Here is a 13,199-nt window from a genome sequence, read left to right as displayed (position 1 = left end):
GCCTCTTTCTTTGTGGTTGTCATCGTGAGAGATGGAGATCATCGTCTGCAGAGCTTCCCAGAGCTCACCTAGGAAGGTTCCATTTTGTATTTTTTCAGAGCTTCATCATCAAGCCTGTCTCAGCTGGACAGATCATTATGTTCCTCCTGCTGCCAAGAGGTACAGATACATCTCTTAATTAAGTCAGGTCAAATTTTCAGTTGTAGGAAATGCAGTTATTACACTGACTGACTTCAGCAAGCTCTTTAGGTACCCCCTTATGGGTAACACCAGTTGATGTTCTTATGGCCCAGAAAACCACAAGTTTACGCTTACAACTTAATTTGTAGGAAAAATAATATATTTCAGAAGAGTCATCTGTAGAAGTAAAAATATGTTTCCAACTAGCATGACTTTATCAACTGTCACAAAGAAACAAAGTCAATTGTCCAGAAATAATTTATTCATCAACAATAAAACACTGAATAGAAAAAGCCTTGTAAATAAAACTATATATATATATAATGCTTTATTTTTTATTTGATACTGCACAAAAACCACTACAGACAGTAACAAAATAATCCAATTAATCTTAAAAATTTCAAATTATAATTGTCACTCTTCATTTATCATGTTTTATTAACAATGCAAAGGTCATTTGTTTACATATTATACTTTAACTTGATATCATTAAATTGTTTCTTAAAACACTTGAAGCAATTTGTTGTTTGCCCCATCATTTATAACATATAAGTATATCAATAAACAATATAACAGCTCTGAGAAAGATATGCAGACTGTTCAATGGTAAATAGTCTACCATAGGTTGTTTAGTGTGAGAGCAGGAATAAATCACAACTGAACTGGGGTAGAAGTCAACACATTGAAGAGAAATAATACTTGGGGAACAATTACATGTTTTCCATTGCTCGCTTGGTAATGTGATCTCTTTCAAGCTCTGATTTCTCCTGTTTTAGATACTCCAGCACCTTTGCCAGCATATCCTCATCCAGGTACTGCCTGGTCTGTGTGTCATCAGCTTCCCCAGCCATGGAGAGCCTTTTGCTGAGCGAAGCCAACTTGGCAGCCTCCTGTGGTCCCAGCTGGTTTAGGTGCTCTCGGATGGCCTGCTCCAGGTGCTCCTCTTCCTGCAGGTTGCTCTCCGAGGCTGCAGCCGGGACTCGTTTCATCTGGTTCGTATTGATCACCTCAGGGTATTTTGCCAGCACCTTTGCCAAGTAATCAGCCAGCTCTTCATCCTTCTCATTCAGTTTCTCATACTCCGTTTGTCGCCTTTCCAAGTCGTTCATCCAGGCAGCTTTAGGGAACAAGTGTCCTTTCAATCTTCTGGGAATGTAAGACAGTCTTGGCAAATCATTTTCTTGATTAAGACGACTTAGTAAGTAGGAGGGATTCTGATTTGCTAAATTGTCATTTCCCAGAAGGCTGACAATATCTTCAATATTGAGGTCTTCAGGTAGATTTTCTGGAATAAGAGGCTGCTTCATGTACCCGTTTTTAGAGTTTATATTATTTTTAAATGTGTCACTCTGTCCTAGATTGGTTTCAGTTATCTCGTCGAGGTCTTCTGGGAATTCCATTTCCTGCTCAGCTTCCAACCTTTCGCTCTGAAGCTGCTTTTTTTCTCCAGCTTTCAACATGTCTATTAAATCCTCAGGAGGAATTTGCAAATTCCTTGAGACTTCTATCAGCTGAGCTATAGCCTGAGGATCAAGTTGTTTATCCAAAAACATGGATGCTCTTTTTTCCTCAAGTTCTCCTCCAGTCCTTAATTTCCTATTCCCAGCACTACCCATCAGCCTCTTCAGGTAATAATTCATTAGTTTTGAAACATCCTCTGACACTTGATCTTTATTTTCCCTTCTTATTTCATCCTCAAGGAAGCTGAGTTTTCCTGATCTTTTCATTTCGTCGTCAATCTCCTCTTCGTGTTTATCAATTTCCTCTTTGCTATCTTTTATCTCTTCCTGGGTTTGGCTTTCCACTTTTTCCTCTATGGGATTCCAATCTTCTCCTCCAACCACATCTTCATAGGCAATGTTATTCACTTTATACACATCATCTTCATCATCTGTATACAATTTCTGGTCCTCATCCAGCCTTTCTTTCTTGTGGTTACTGGGTCCTGCCATCTTGCCCAGCTCCTGGAACACCGACTCCAGCGTGGCAAGGCTCTGGGGCGTGTACTGCTCTTCCACGATTTCGTTGGTACGCTTGAAGGGACTGTCTCTCGAACTGTCTTCATAGTGCCCAAGTGGCATCTTGAGGTACTTCTGCCACCTCTCAGGCCACTTGTAAGCCTCGTAATCATCCGTTACTCCAGCTGGAAAGTTGTTATCTGAACTCAGACCGTAAGGCTTATTCTCCTTTGGGGCAGCTTTTGACTCCTTCTCAGCTTGCCGCAAGGCTTCCAGCATTACCTTAACCCACTGGGACTCATCTTCAGTCAAAGAATCCCGCACGTTATCCGGGAGGTGAAGCTGGTCCTTGCTTTCTCTCTGTGGGAGGAGGTACGGGACACTTTGATAAGAGCTGTAATCAGGGCTGCTGTCTCCCTTGCTGGTTTGCTTGCGAAGGTCTTCTATGTATTCCAGCGCTTTGATCATATCGGGATTTGGGAGCCTTTGTAAGTTTTTCATTGCATAGTCTGGATCTTTCTGAAGCAGCTGGTGCTGCTGGAAGGAGGCTGCATCAACCCAACAGATTAGGACAAAGAAAAAGGTGAGAGCACAGGCTGCTCCAGGCTGGAAGGTTTTAGTTTCTGCCATGTTTAAAATATTTCCTTTAAATAAAGAAGAAGAAGAAAAAAAGAAGCTGTTAACACATGGAGACAGGCTTAGGAAACAGAGCTATGCAAGAAATTTCTCATCTCTATGCTCCATGTACTTTATGAACATTAATTATCCAATGGGAGCACCAAAGTACAAAATACCAATAACTCATGAAATGCCCATAGACACACCTAGATGTCATTTTGATCATGAGAACAAAGCACCTAAATGACAAAATTGGTGTATCCATACATTTAAATGCTGCTCAAAATACTAATATTAAAACTGCAGACAGAAATATTTTGTGAGATTGCTCCATAGGGCATCTAATTTCATGCCAGGACAATACTGCTGAATGGTGCTAAACTGCAATAAAATTAGTGTGATGAAGTGAACATGACATATAAAATTACTTGCAAGTTTATTTCTGTCAGCACTGAGACTACTGAAGCTATTATTTCCTTTATTTTCCTATTTCATTTTAAAAAATTATTTGTATTACAAGAGAATATCAGTTAAGGACTCTATGATTCATCTTCCTAGGGCAATTATCTCTTGTAGGAGAGGAAAAATATAATTTATCCTAAAGGTACAAAATAATTTTACTGAATCCTTGAAAGCCCATCTTGGAAAGCAGCTCAAGTAGGTAGGTTCTGAGTGGTGATTTCATTCATTTGCTTATTCATTCACTTCAGCATAAATTGAATCAGGTCCCAGGACAGGCAGAAACATGACCACTAGCAAATTTCGTTAGAATAAATCAGTAGAAGTCCATGTCTGCCCAGCTTACACCAGACAAAAATAAACTCTGGAACAGAACCGGGAAAAGTACTCCTCTGACAGATTTAAGATGATTACAGTGTCACTGTGCATGAGGATACAGCTGCAAAAGCCCAGCCTTGCAGGGAGCTGGGCACCCTCCACACGGTGCAGGGGAAATTGCCATCAGTCATTGCCCAGGACACACTCAGGCACTGGCACACTGGGGCCACGGGACAGATGAGACTCTTCTGATCCAGTTCCATTAACAAATAAAGTGCAATAATGAGAAAGGAATGATAAAGATATCAACTGCTTTGATTAATTGACCTATTTTGGTTCCTTTGGTTTTTGGCTTGGTAAAAGCATCCTGTTGAGACTCTGGTGGTCCATGAGAGCCTGAAAGAGCTGTGTACACCCGTGTTTACCCACTGCTGGAAGCAGAAAATGAGCATGAATATGTTCATTTCAGCTCACTTGTAGATTTTTCCACTCAGTTTTTGTCCTTAATATAATGTGACTTAACTAAATAATTGAGGCATTATCAGTTCAGAGAGCTGCTTATTTCCCCCCCTTCAGTATGCATGAGCAGGCTAACAGGCATAATAGCAAACAATTTCCCCAAACATTTCTGACTTCATGCCTGAATACATTTGAGCATTGATTTCACAAATGATTAGTTCAACAGCTGATTAGACAGTCCCACCCTCTGGATCTGAGTTTGCCCTGAGTCAAAGCCAACACATTGCTTCATTTTCTGTCAGAAAAGGTATTAGCCATGTACATAAATGTATATATACATTTTAAAAAAATTAGAAACCTATCAAACAACCAAACATCACCTAATTTTCTGTTTCTGTAGCAAATAAGTGAAAGTAAGACTTTCTTTTTCAGCAGAGACTGGTTATTAACCGAGTTCGTTTGATCAGCACATGAGAAACTGTCCTTTCCAAGGGATGGGGGAAGGGAGAGTCATTCTATAATCATCTGCCAAGCACCTCCCACTCACAAAGACCAGGAACTCACCCTCCTTTGCTGCACACAATTTGGATCGTTACAGCCTTTGCAAGAGCTGTCAGCATCCCACTAAAATCAAAATGTGTGCAGCCAGGCAAAGTTTAGTTTGGTGTTCCACAAGGATGTTGCTCAATTGGATTTCCTTTGCAGGAATAACATTGGCTCCTGTCTACATATTTTGTGTGCATTTGCCTCTAGGTCAATTTTTGCTTCCAATTTATTGGTAGATGGTATTTTAAATCCTTGTCAAAAAGATTTGGGAATGATTTATTTTACAAGATATGAGTTCAGGTTGTAAATCTTGTAATTAAATTTACTGCGCTATCCAAGGTAAGGGGATTCCTCCCCAATCTTTCAGACTTTAATTCCACGTTTGTTTTTAAAACAGGACATTTTAGCCTATCTTTAGGAAATATTGTAAACATTCTCTCCTGTGCCTCTGAAAGGACAAGATGCTAAAACAGCTCTTTTGTCTTCAGATCGATAACTGTGAAGCCAGTCTAGATGGAGAGCATATTTTCTCCTCTATTAGAACCTAACAAACAGGAAAATAATCTTTTAGCCAGCAAATGAAGATGAAGAAGCTTCTCTTTACAAAATGAGGCAATCATGATCAAAATTTAACACATACAAAGGCAATAGATACTGAAAAAAGTTCCCTAGAAAACAGACACAGAAAATATCTCCTTTCTGGGATGTTTCCATGGTAGCAGTAATTTTCTCTCTCATTCTCCTGGCAGTTGTTTCTGATGTGACTCTAATGTTTCCAGTGAAATTTAGCTATGAAAACTCATAGGTTTTTCCTATAGACATGTCCCTGCCCTGAAAGCCTTAGGTGAAACCTAACAACAGCTTTCCATAGGGAAAATAAACATATCATGCACTCTTCCTCCCATTTCTTTTTTGCAACAAATAACACGCCTGCAGTAAATTTGCCTTGTTTAAAAGCATCTCTAACCCTTTACCCTGTGGAAGGAACTGAAAACACAAACAAAACAGCAATGAAGGGTAAAAGCCCAAACCCACGGCAGTTCTAGTGAACATAAGGACTGTTTGCATGTGGATCCATCTGGGAAGTGACTCGGAGGCTGTTTGCATCCGAGGGAACCCCCCGCCCATCCGCTGAAGTGCCGTGTCGGTGACCCAGCGTGGCTGAGTGCCACCGCTCCCGGGAGCGCTCTGGCCGGTGCTGACAGCACATGGATACAATAAATATCTATTTATACGTGCACACATACATTTTTATATGTATGCAGTACCTGTATACAATATATATTGTGATAGGGGCACATTTTACAGAGATGTGTTCTCTTGCAAGACCCAGCCACAGCACCACCGGCTCTCGGTGCGACTTCGCCGCTCTCAGTACTGGATCCCCCTGCGCAGCCCCGGGGCTCCGTGCTCCCTACATCCCAACCTACATCCCTACAGCCCTGTAGCCCTACAGCCCAACCTACATCCCTACAGCCCTGTATCCCTACAGCCCAACCTACATCCCTACAGCCCTGTATCCCTACAGCCCAATCTACATCCCTACAGCCCTGTATCCCTACAGCCCAATCTACATCCCCACAGCCCTGTATCCCTACATCCCTACAGCCCTGTATCCCTACATCCCAACCTACATCCCCACAGCCCTGTATCCCTACATCCCTACAGCCCTGTATCCCTACATCCCAACCTACATCCCTACAGCCCTGTATCCCTACATCCCAACCTACATCCCTACAGCCCTGTATCCCTACATCCCAACCTACATCCCTACAGCCCTGTATCCCTACAGCTCAATCTATATCCCTACAGCCCTATATGCCTACAGCCCGATGGCCCTACAGCCCTACCTGCGCTGCTGCTGCCGCCGCTCCGCCGCTCCGCCGCCTTCAGCACCCGGACAGCGCCCGCTTATAGCGCCCTGGCCGCGCGTCACGGCCGCGCCCCGCCCGGCCCCGCCCGGCCCGGCCCCGCGGGACCCTCCGCGGGCGGAGCGACCCCGAGCCCGCACGGCGCGGGCACACACCCGGGCACGTAAAACCGGCAGCGGGAAAAGGAGGGGGAAGGAGAAAAAAAAAAAAAGGAGAAAAAAAAAAAAAAAAAAAAAAAAAAACGGAGGGGAAAAAAGGCACGAGGAAAAACAAGGAGAGAAAAGCAAGGCAAGGAAGAAAGAAGGGGGAAAGGGGAAAAAGGTTTAAAAAGAAAAAAGAAAGAAAAAGGCAGATGTGATACAGCCAGTACCTTCTGCTTCTTAGGCTGGGAGGAAGGACTCGATAAACCCGACCTACACCTCGGGGGGGTGGGTGCAGACCAAAGCAGCAGCAGGGGCACACGCCCAGGGCTGTGGGCAGGAGCGGAGCTGGGGACACGCAGCTGGAGGTGGGTGTGAGCCCAGCTGCGAGGATGACTCTGCACCCCAGGGTCAGCGTGTGTGTGCCTGGCTGTGCCCATGCCTTGGCAGGAGACGGCCTTTCAACAGCTGTGCCCAGCAGGGGTTTTTATTTTTTCTCTTTGGGTCATTAACTGAGGTATTGTGGCACATTTCTGGCTTTGTGACAGGGCAGGGATAGTTCATGGCATCTGTGGCCTTGTCATCAGGTGTAGGAGGCCCTGGAGCTCTGGAGCAACTAGAAATGGACGCTTCTGAGGGAGAGGCTGAGGGGGGAAGGACACCCCTCCATTGTTTGTCTCAGGTAGATGGAAAAACTGAAGCACGTTGGGGAAATACAAGGCAGAAGGCTCGTCCTGCTCCTGCAGCCCCCATCCCAGCCTGTGTGCCCTGGCTGTAGCGGCTGTGGATGGGACAGGGGCCGGGCTGGTGCTCCTCTGGATGGAGATGGAGCCAGAGAGGGGCTGCCCATCCCTGGGGCACTGCCAGGCGCTGCTGAAAAGGCCCTCGTGGTTTTACCTCCATTCTCAGCACTCAAAAAGGGCAGCACTTGCACACCTGGATCAGTGGGGTGAGTAAATACCACCATGCCATAAATCACAGAACACAAGATGTAACACATGGCTTCAGCTGATACTCAGAGTTTTAGCTTGTTCCTTCTGCTTCCTTTCTATTACAGAAAGGTTGTTTTACTTTGGCTTTTAAATAAGGATTCCTTTTCCCCCAAAATAAATCTTTCCTGACAATTTTGACCTTTTACAGCACAAAATGCAAAAAAAACCCCTAGGATGAATGTACCTTCCAAGCCAATAAACATTACAAAATTAAATTATTTTAAGAACAGTAAGCTAGAAATAATTGTAGCCATGAACAGACAATAAGAAAATCCTGGCTGCATTTGCTGTAGCTGACATGGAGATCTGGAAATACAGATCTTGTTTCACCTCACGTAGTTTTATGAGTAAAATTCAGTATCAGTTTTGTGCTGAAACTCTTCAGCAGCAGCTTTATTCTGGCCCCAGATTCCATCCAACACATGCACTTTCATTACCAGACCCAGGAAGTAAAGAGCCCAAAAAATACTGCATTAGGGCCCGTGATAGCAGCCCTGAGGAAGGGAAACAGAAAGGCATTGCTGCAGCAGCAGAGGGCAAGGTCCAAGTGCCCTCTGAGCAGCTGGGAACTGTATTGCTGAACACCACATCCCCTTCAGCAGGGCTCTGAATGCCCACGAAACACAGCTCTGCAGACTCTGCTGTCCCTGATACACCTCAGTCCAGGGACAGAATACTCAATGTAATCAAAACCAACAAACAAAATAATAACAAAAAAAAAAAAAAAATCCAGAAGAAAATTACTCAATTCAGACTTTCAGGAATTTTCCTGTGCTTCTGCAGGTGTTTCCAACAGGGTCTTGTGCATTCTGTCACCAAATGACTAATACTTATGGAGCGAATTCTTTCCCATGAAATCATCCTGTTGAACCCCATCCATCTATCCCTGATCTTCTGCATTAGAGCACATTTCAGACAACCCAAATTATTTGGCACATGAGCAAGATTCCATCCTCCTTAACCACTCACCTCAGATTTACAGCATATAAAGTCAGCCAGACACTTGGCTTAGGTCTCTGCTGTGGCTATTCTGGGTTCAGTGGATAAAATTTTCCAAAGGCTCTCTACAATCCATCTGTCAATTTTACTCCATATCAAAAAGTGTTGCCTGGACTTTGTGCTTACGATTGATTGCATCCACACAGCCCTATAAGGAGGGCCTTGCTGAATGTACTTTTTTTGGTCATATTGAATGTACAGCATTCTTTTCCTTAGAATGAGTCATGCAACTGAAAATTGGATCTGTTCTGTCATCAGAAGTTCCATGGCATTTTATACAGAGTAAGATCACATCACAGCATCTCTCAATTTTAGGAAATTGCATTAGAATTAGCTCAATATCAACTGCTTAAGCAAAGGAGCTGGGTAATCTTGTTTTTCTGAGTGGATTTTGACCATGTGCATCCTTTTGTGGATCCTGGGAACAGCCCAGCTCTATCCGCAGTGATTTTTCTGAACAGCTTGGCTTGTCACATGCTCTACCTTACCTAGTCATGCATCATGAGAAGATAAAAGTTAATCAATCAACCCTGCACCTTGCAGCAAAAGGCTTTTATTTCATTTTATGCAAGAAAGAGGGCATGGGGTTGGGAGGGGAACTTCACTGCAGCAAACAGAGGCTGGAGGGTTCCTGCCCACTCTCTTTTGTCATACCCCAGCTGGAATATCAGCAGCCCTATAGTCAGTGGGAAAAGAAAAGCCAGGAAACTTGTCTTGAGGAGGAAGCATGGTGTGCCAAAGGCCCTTGGGGTCACTGTCCTTGTGCCCCAGGACACACCAGCACCCGGGGGCTGATGGTGGCCAGAACCACAGCAGCTCATGGGCCGTGGGCTCCCACCACACCTGCCCACTCCCAGCAGAGGCCGGAATGATGATCTTGCTGGGATGACCATCCCAGCAGAAACAGGGGGGCAGCACATTTGTCTGGCTGCTCTGGCCCTTCTAAACACCAGGATGGTTTGCAGTTCTGCAGCTTTGGCTCTCTCCTCCTCTAATTGGTGCCACCAAGATCAGCACTGCTTAAAAATAAAGCAGGGTTGTGTCAATATTGATTATTTCCCTCCCTTCTTCTGTTTCTAGTAGCAACTAAAAATAATTTACAATTCATTACAGACATGACATCTCCTGCAGAATAAATGCCATTGTCATGTTTAAAATTCAGTCCATATCTGACTTGAATATCTTCATTTACTCTGAATATAATGAGAAATAGGAGGTTTTCTTTCCTCAGAAAAAAAGCTCATCTGCCATCATAGATACAGATTCTTTTAAATTATTTTAATTTTAAAATACTTGAGCTCTGCTTGTATCCAACATCAGACTCATCATTTTCTGCTCATTTTGCATGCCTGAAAGATCAATCATATTTGTATGCAAATATTTTTGGCCTCCCTAAATTTAGTGCACAATAAATGGCTCAAATTTCATTTCCAAAGCCATAAGGGGAGGGATAAATACAGCATTGTGAGGAAAAATAAGGGGTTTGCAGTTTTTAACCACAGTCCTTTAAAAGCAGGGATGTCAAGGCAAGCATCCACTGGCTGTAGATCACCGGGCTTTATTCAACACTGCAACGAGATTAAGCAGGTTTAACACCAGCCTGCCCTACACACCTCCCTGAGGGGACATTTCAAGAACAGGAAAAGCTAAGGAAAAGTAAAAAACCAAATCTGGACTTTTATCCAACATCTACAAGTTCGGGATTTCAGGCTGCCTGCTTATAAAAAAAATGAACTGAAGAGCAGCGTCAGGCAAGGCTTGGCTGGCAGCCCTGCACACGGGGCTGTGCCCCAGCGCTCGGCCAAGGGAATCATCCCTTCACAGCCTCTGCACCAGGGCTGAGCCTCAGCTCTGCCACGCCTGCTTGGCGTCCTTCCCTAGGGCTCTGCCACCCCTCCAGTGCCCCTGGTGCGTGTCTGCAGGAGGAGCCCAGCCCTGCCACCTCACTGCTGAGACCTGCCCGGTGACCTACACTTATTATGGGATGCCTGAAGCTTGGGATAATCAGGCTCCACCCCATAGGAGAGACCCCCTGCTCATGGGATCTATCAGCTCAGCCAGTGCCAGAGGGGCAGAGAAGTCTGGGCTGGAAGGAGCTGCATAAGCAGCAGATGAATCAAGAGGGAAAGAGTTTACTGCTATACTTGCTCCAGTATAGCAGCCTCCACTTTGAGTACCCTGCACAGGAATAGCACAACACCAACGGATTAAGGAATATATGCCTTCTCATAGAACCACAGAATTATTTTTATCTCCAGGCCTCCCACACACGTACTCACATATTTTCTCCTGTGGAGTTTCAAGGCTTTTCACAAGCCTGTGACATCTGCTTACCAACATTTGGTGTAAAAATATCGATATCTGCTCTGCATAGCCGTTCTGAGTGCTACATTTACCAGCCAGTAAAGATCAAGAGTCTCCTGGGAGCTGGCTGGATCAAACTGTCATGATTTCAGCACTGCTTTGCGTCAGACAGCAGAATTTAAAGTCAAAACACAGATAGTTCAGGGAGGAAGACAATGTGAAGCCCTGAGTCATACCCTGCTGAGGGTGAGGAGAACAGATTAATAGACAGCAAACATGAATGAAACTGAAGGGCTCATTTAGTCATGCGGCTGCTTCTGAAACCCAAAATAGGATTTATATTTAGTCCTTGGGCATGAAAAGAGGATTTCTTTGCACTTTGCCAAGGAGAAGTTGAGAAAAGAGTTTTAATTAGCTTGGGGCAGACTCCCCTTTGCCTTGACTCCCCGAGGGGCTCAGCTGCAGGACTGGCTGTGCTCAGGCAGGGGTTGCTGCTCGCAGCCTGCTCTAACAATTCGTCATCCAGGGGATGCTGCACGACCCAGCGGCTTTCAGCATCGTTCAGATATGGAAGAGGCAGCCTCTACTCCAGCCCTAACCAACTCTCCTCTGCTAAAGCTGAGTCAAAATAGTCTTCTTGTAGCCAGGGGGGGTTTGTCTGGGGAGCTGCACTGCTCCCAAGTGCTGGCTCATGGGGAAAGGAGACAGACCTACCATGTCATTGCAGTTGGAGAATCTGCACAGGTTCACCCAGATCAGTGGAGATTACATAACTGAAACCATTCAGAGCAGCTGTGGCAACAATGAGCAGCAGCAGCCAGCAGAACCGGTTTGCCTGTGCCTTCCCAGGGCATGCCACCTGCTCGTGTCAAGATCCTCAGCTGGTGTGAGTGCCCAGCCTGGGGTATTGGCCACCTTGGGGTATCTGGGTCAGCCAGGATTGCCCTTCAGTGATGTTTTCTCATGAGAGAACACAAAAGTTTTACATGAGAGGAAAAAAAGTTTGCACGATGGTCATCTGTACGCACATTTATGTGAGCTTTCATTTTAAATAAACAGAGAGAAGTGCTTTCACAGCTGTGCATAAGATTAGGTCCATTATTTAGTGCTCTGCTAAATCATTCAGCAGTTCTGCTCTGCAGAAACTTCATGATCTTGGTGCTAAGTAATTTCTATTCCTTACTTACATTAAACCCTCATTAGTTTTTACATTAATCACCCATAAACATGAAGAAGCTCATGGATTTTGGATCTCTGTCTCTGGAAGAAAAGTGTCCATTTTATTTTCTGCTGCCTTGTCTGACAACACAACATGAGGTTCAGAGGAGCAGAATTGCCACTCCAAATTAACACTTCTGTGCTTCCTCTTTTTTTTTTTTTTTTTTTTGAGAGTCCAGCCATTCCCAAAGCATGAGCCAGCATGCTGGCATTACTGCACGTGGGGAAAGGTTCTTCCATCCCCAAGCCATTAAGGCAACAGGTGCTTTAGCAATGGAGCATGTGTGAATTTATGTGCTAAAGCTAGGAGGGCAAAAGCCATGCTCTGCTCCGTGCCATAAAACATTATCACAATTTTCTCGTGCATTGTCCTTGTCAGGGTCATTTGTTTCCCTGGTTTCATTACAGCCTGTTTTGTGGCCATAGGTTTGTCCTTTGCTCAGTACATATGTGCATGAATTCCAACCCTATTGCTACAGTAATTTATACAGATCTGGGTCAAAATCAAATCCAGTATTTGGTCAAGAATGTGACAAGAATAGTCAAAAGAGACTCAAGTGCAAGGCACAGCACAGTGTTATAGAATTCCCTCCTTCTACAAGAAAAGAGCAAACAATGTGATTTGTTAGCACGTGTGGATGAGGCAAATCCACTTCACACCATGCCCTTTTAAAAAAATCTATACTAAATTAAAATTTAGTCAACATAGTTATGAGTGATTGCATCAAAAAGAGAACACAAATTCATGTCCTCCCACATGGGGAGAAATGCTATTAGCATTTCTCACATCAGCATCAAAGCAGAAATGTTGTTGTTTTAGGGTTCAGCTGTGCTGACTTTGAATTTCAGGATATAGACCCAGGGAGAGCTGACTGGCTTCAATGGCAGCTTCCCTACTTCAGTGGCTGTGGCATGAAGGCAAGTCCAGAGTCTCAGTGCAAAAAGCAGAAGAGATGCAGGTTAATAATTTACCCCTACTGCTGCAGGCTGTACTCAGGAGTGAGCACAGAACCAGCACAGCCCACTGACCTACTGACACCCACTCCTGGGTGGTGAGGGTTTCTTGCCATCAAACAGATGTGCAGGAGGCAGATTCTGGGCAGCAAGAGACTGAGATATCAAACAGTGTGATCTGTG

At 44.4% G+C, this 13,199-nt stretch overlaps 1 protein-coding gene across 1 annotated transcript; it reads right to left on the bottom strand.

The window, feature by feature from the left end:
- Positions 1-493: 493 nt before the first annotated feature.
- Positions 494-6,464, bottom strand: SCG2 (secretogranin II). The gene is made up of 2 exons (XM_053952338.1): positions 6,389-6,464; positions 494-2,782 (listed from the first exon to the last, which is right to left on the bottom strand). Exon 2 carries the CDS (start codon positions 2,766-2,768, stop codon positions 891-893), a length of 1,878 nt encoding a protein of 625 aa, XP_053808313.1. The 5' UTR covers positions 2,769-2,782; positions 6,389-6,464; the 3' UTR covers positions 494-890.
- Between the last annotated feature and the right edge of the window lie 6,735 nt (positions 6,465-13,199).

The sequence above is a fragment of the Vidua chalybeata genome, chromosome 10 (assembly GCF_026979565.1).
Source record: "Vidua chalybeata isolate OUT-0048 chromosome 10, bVidCha1 merged haplotype, whole genome shotgun sequence".
NCBI lineage: Eukaryota > Metazoa > Chordata > Aves > Passeriformes > Viduidae > Vidua > Vidua chalybeata.
The sequence above is the reverse complement of the archived record's forward strand: the minus strand, read 5'-3'. Positions and strand labels throughout refer to the sequence as shown.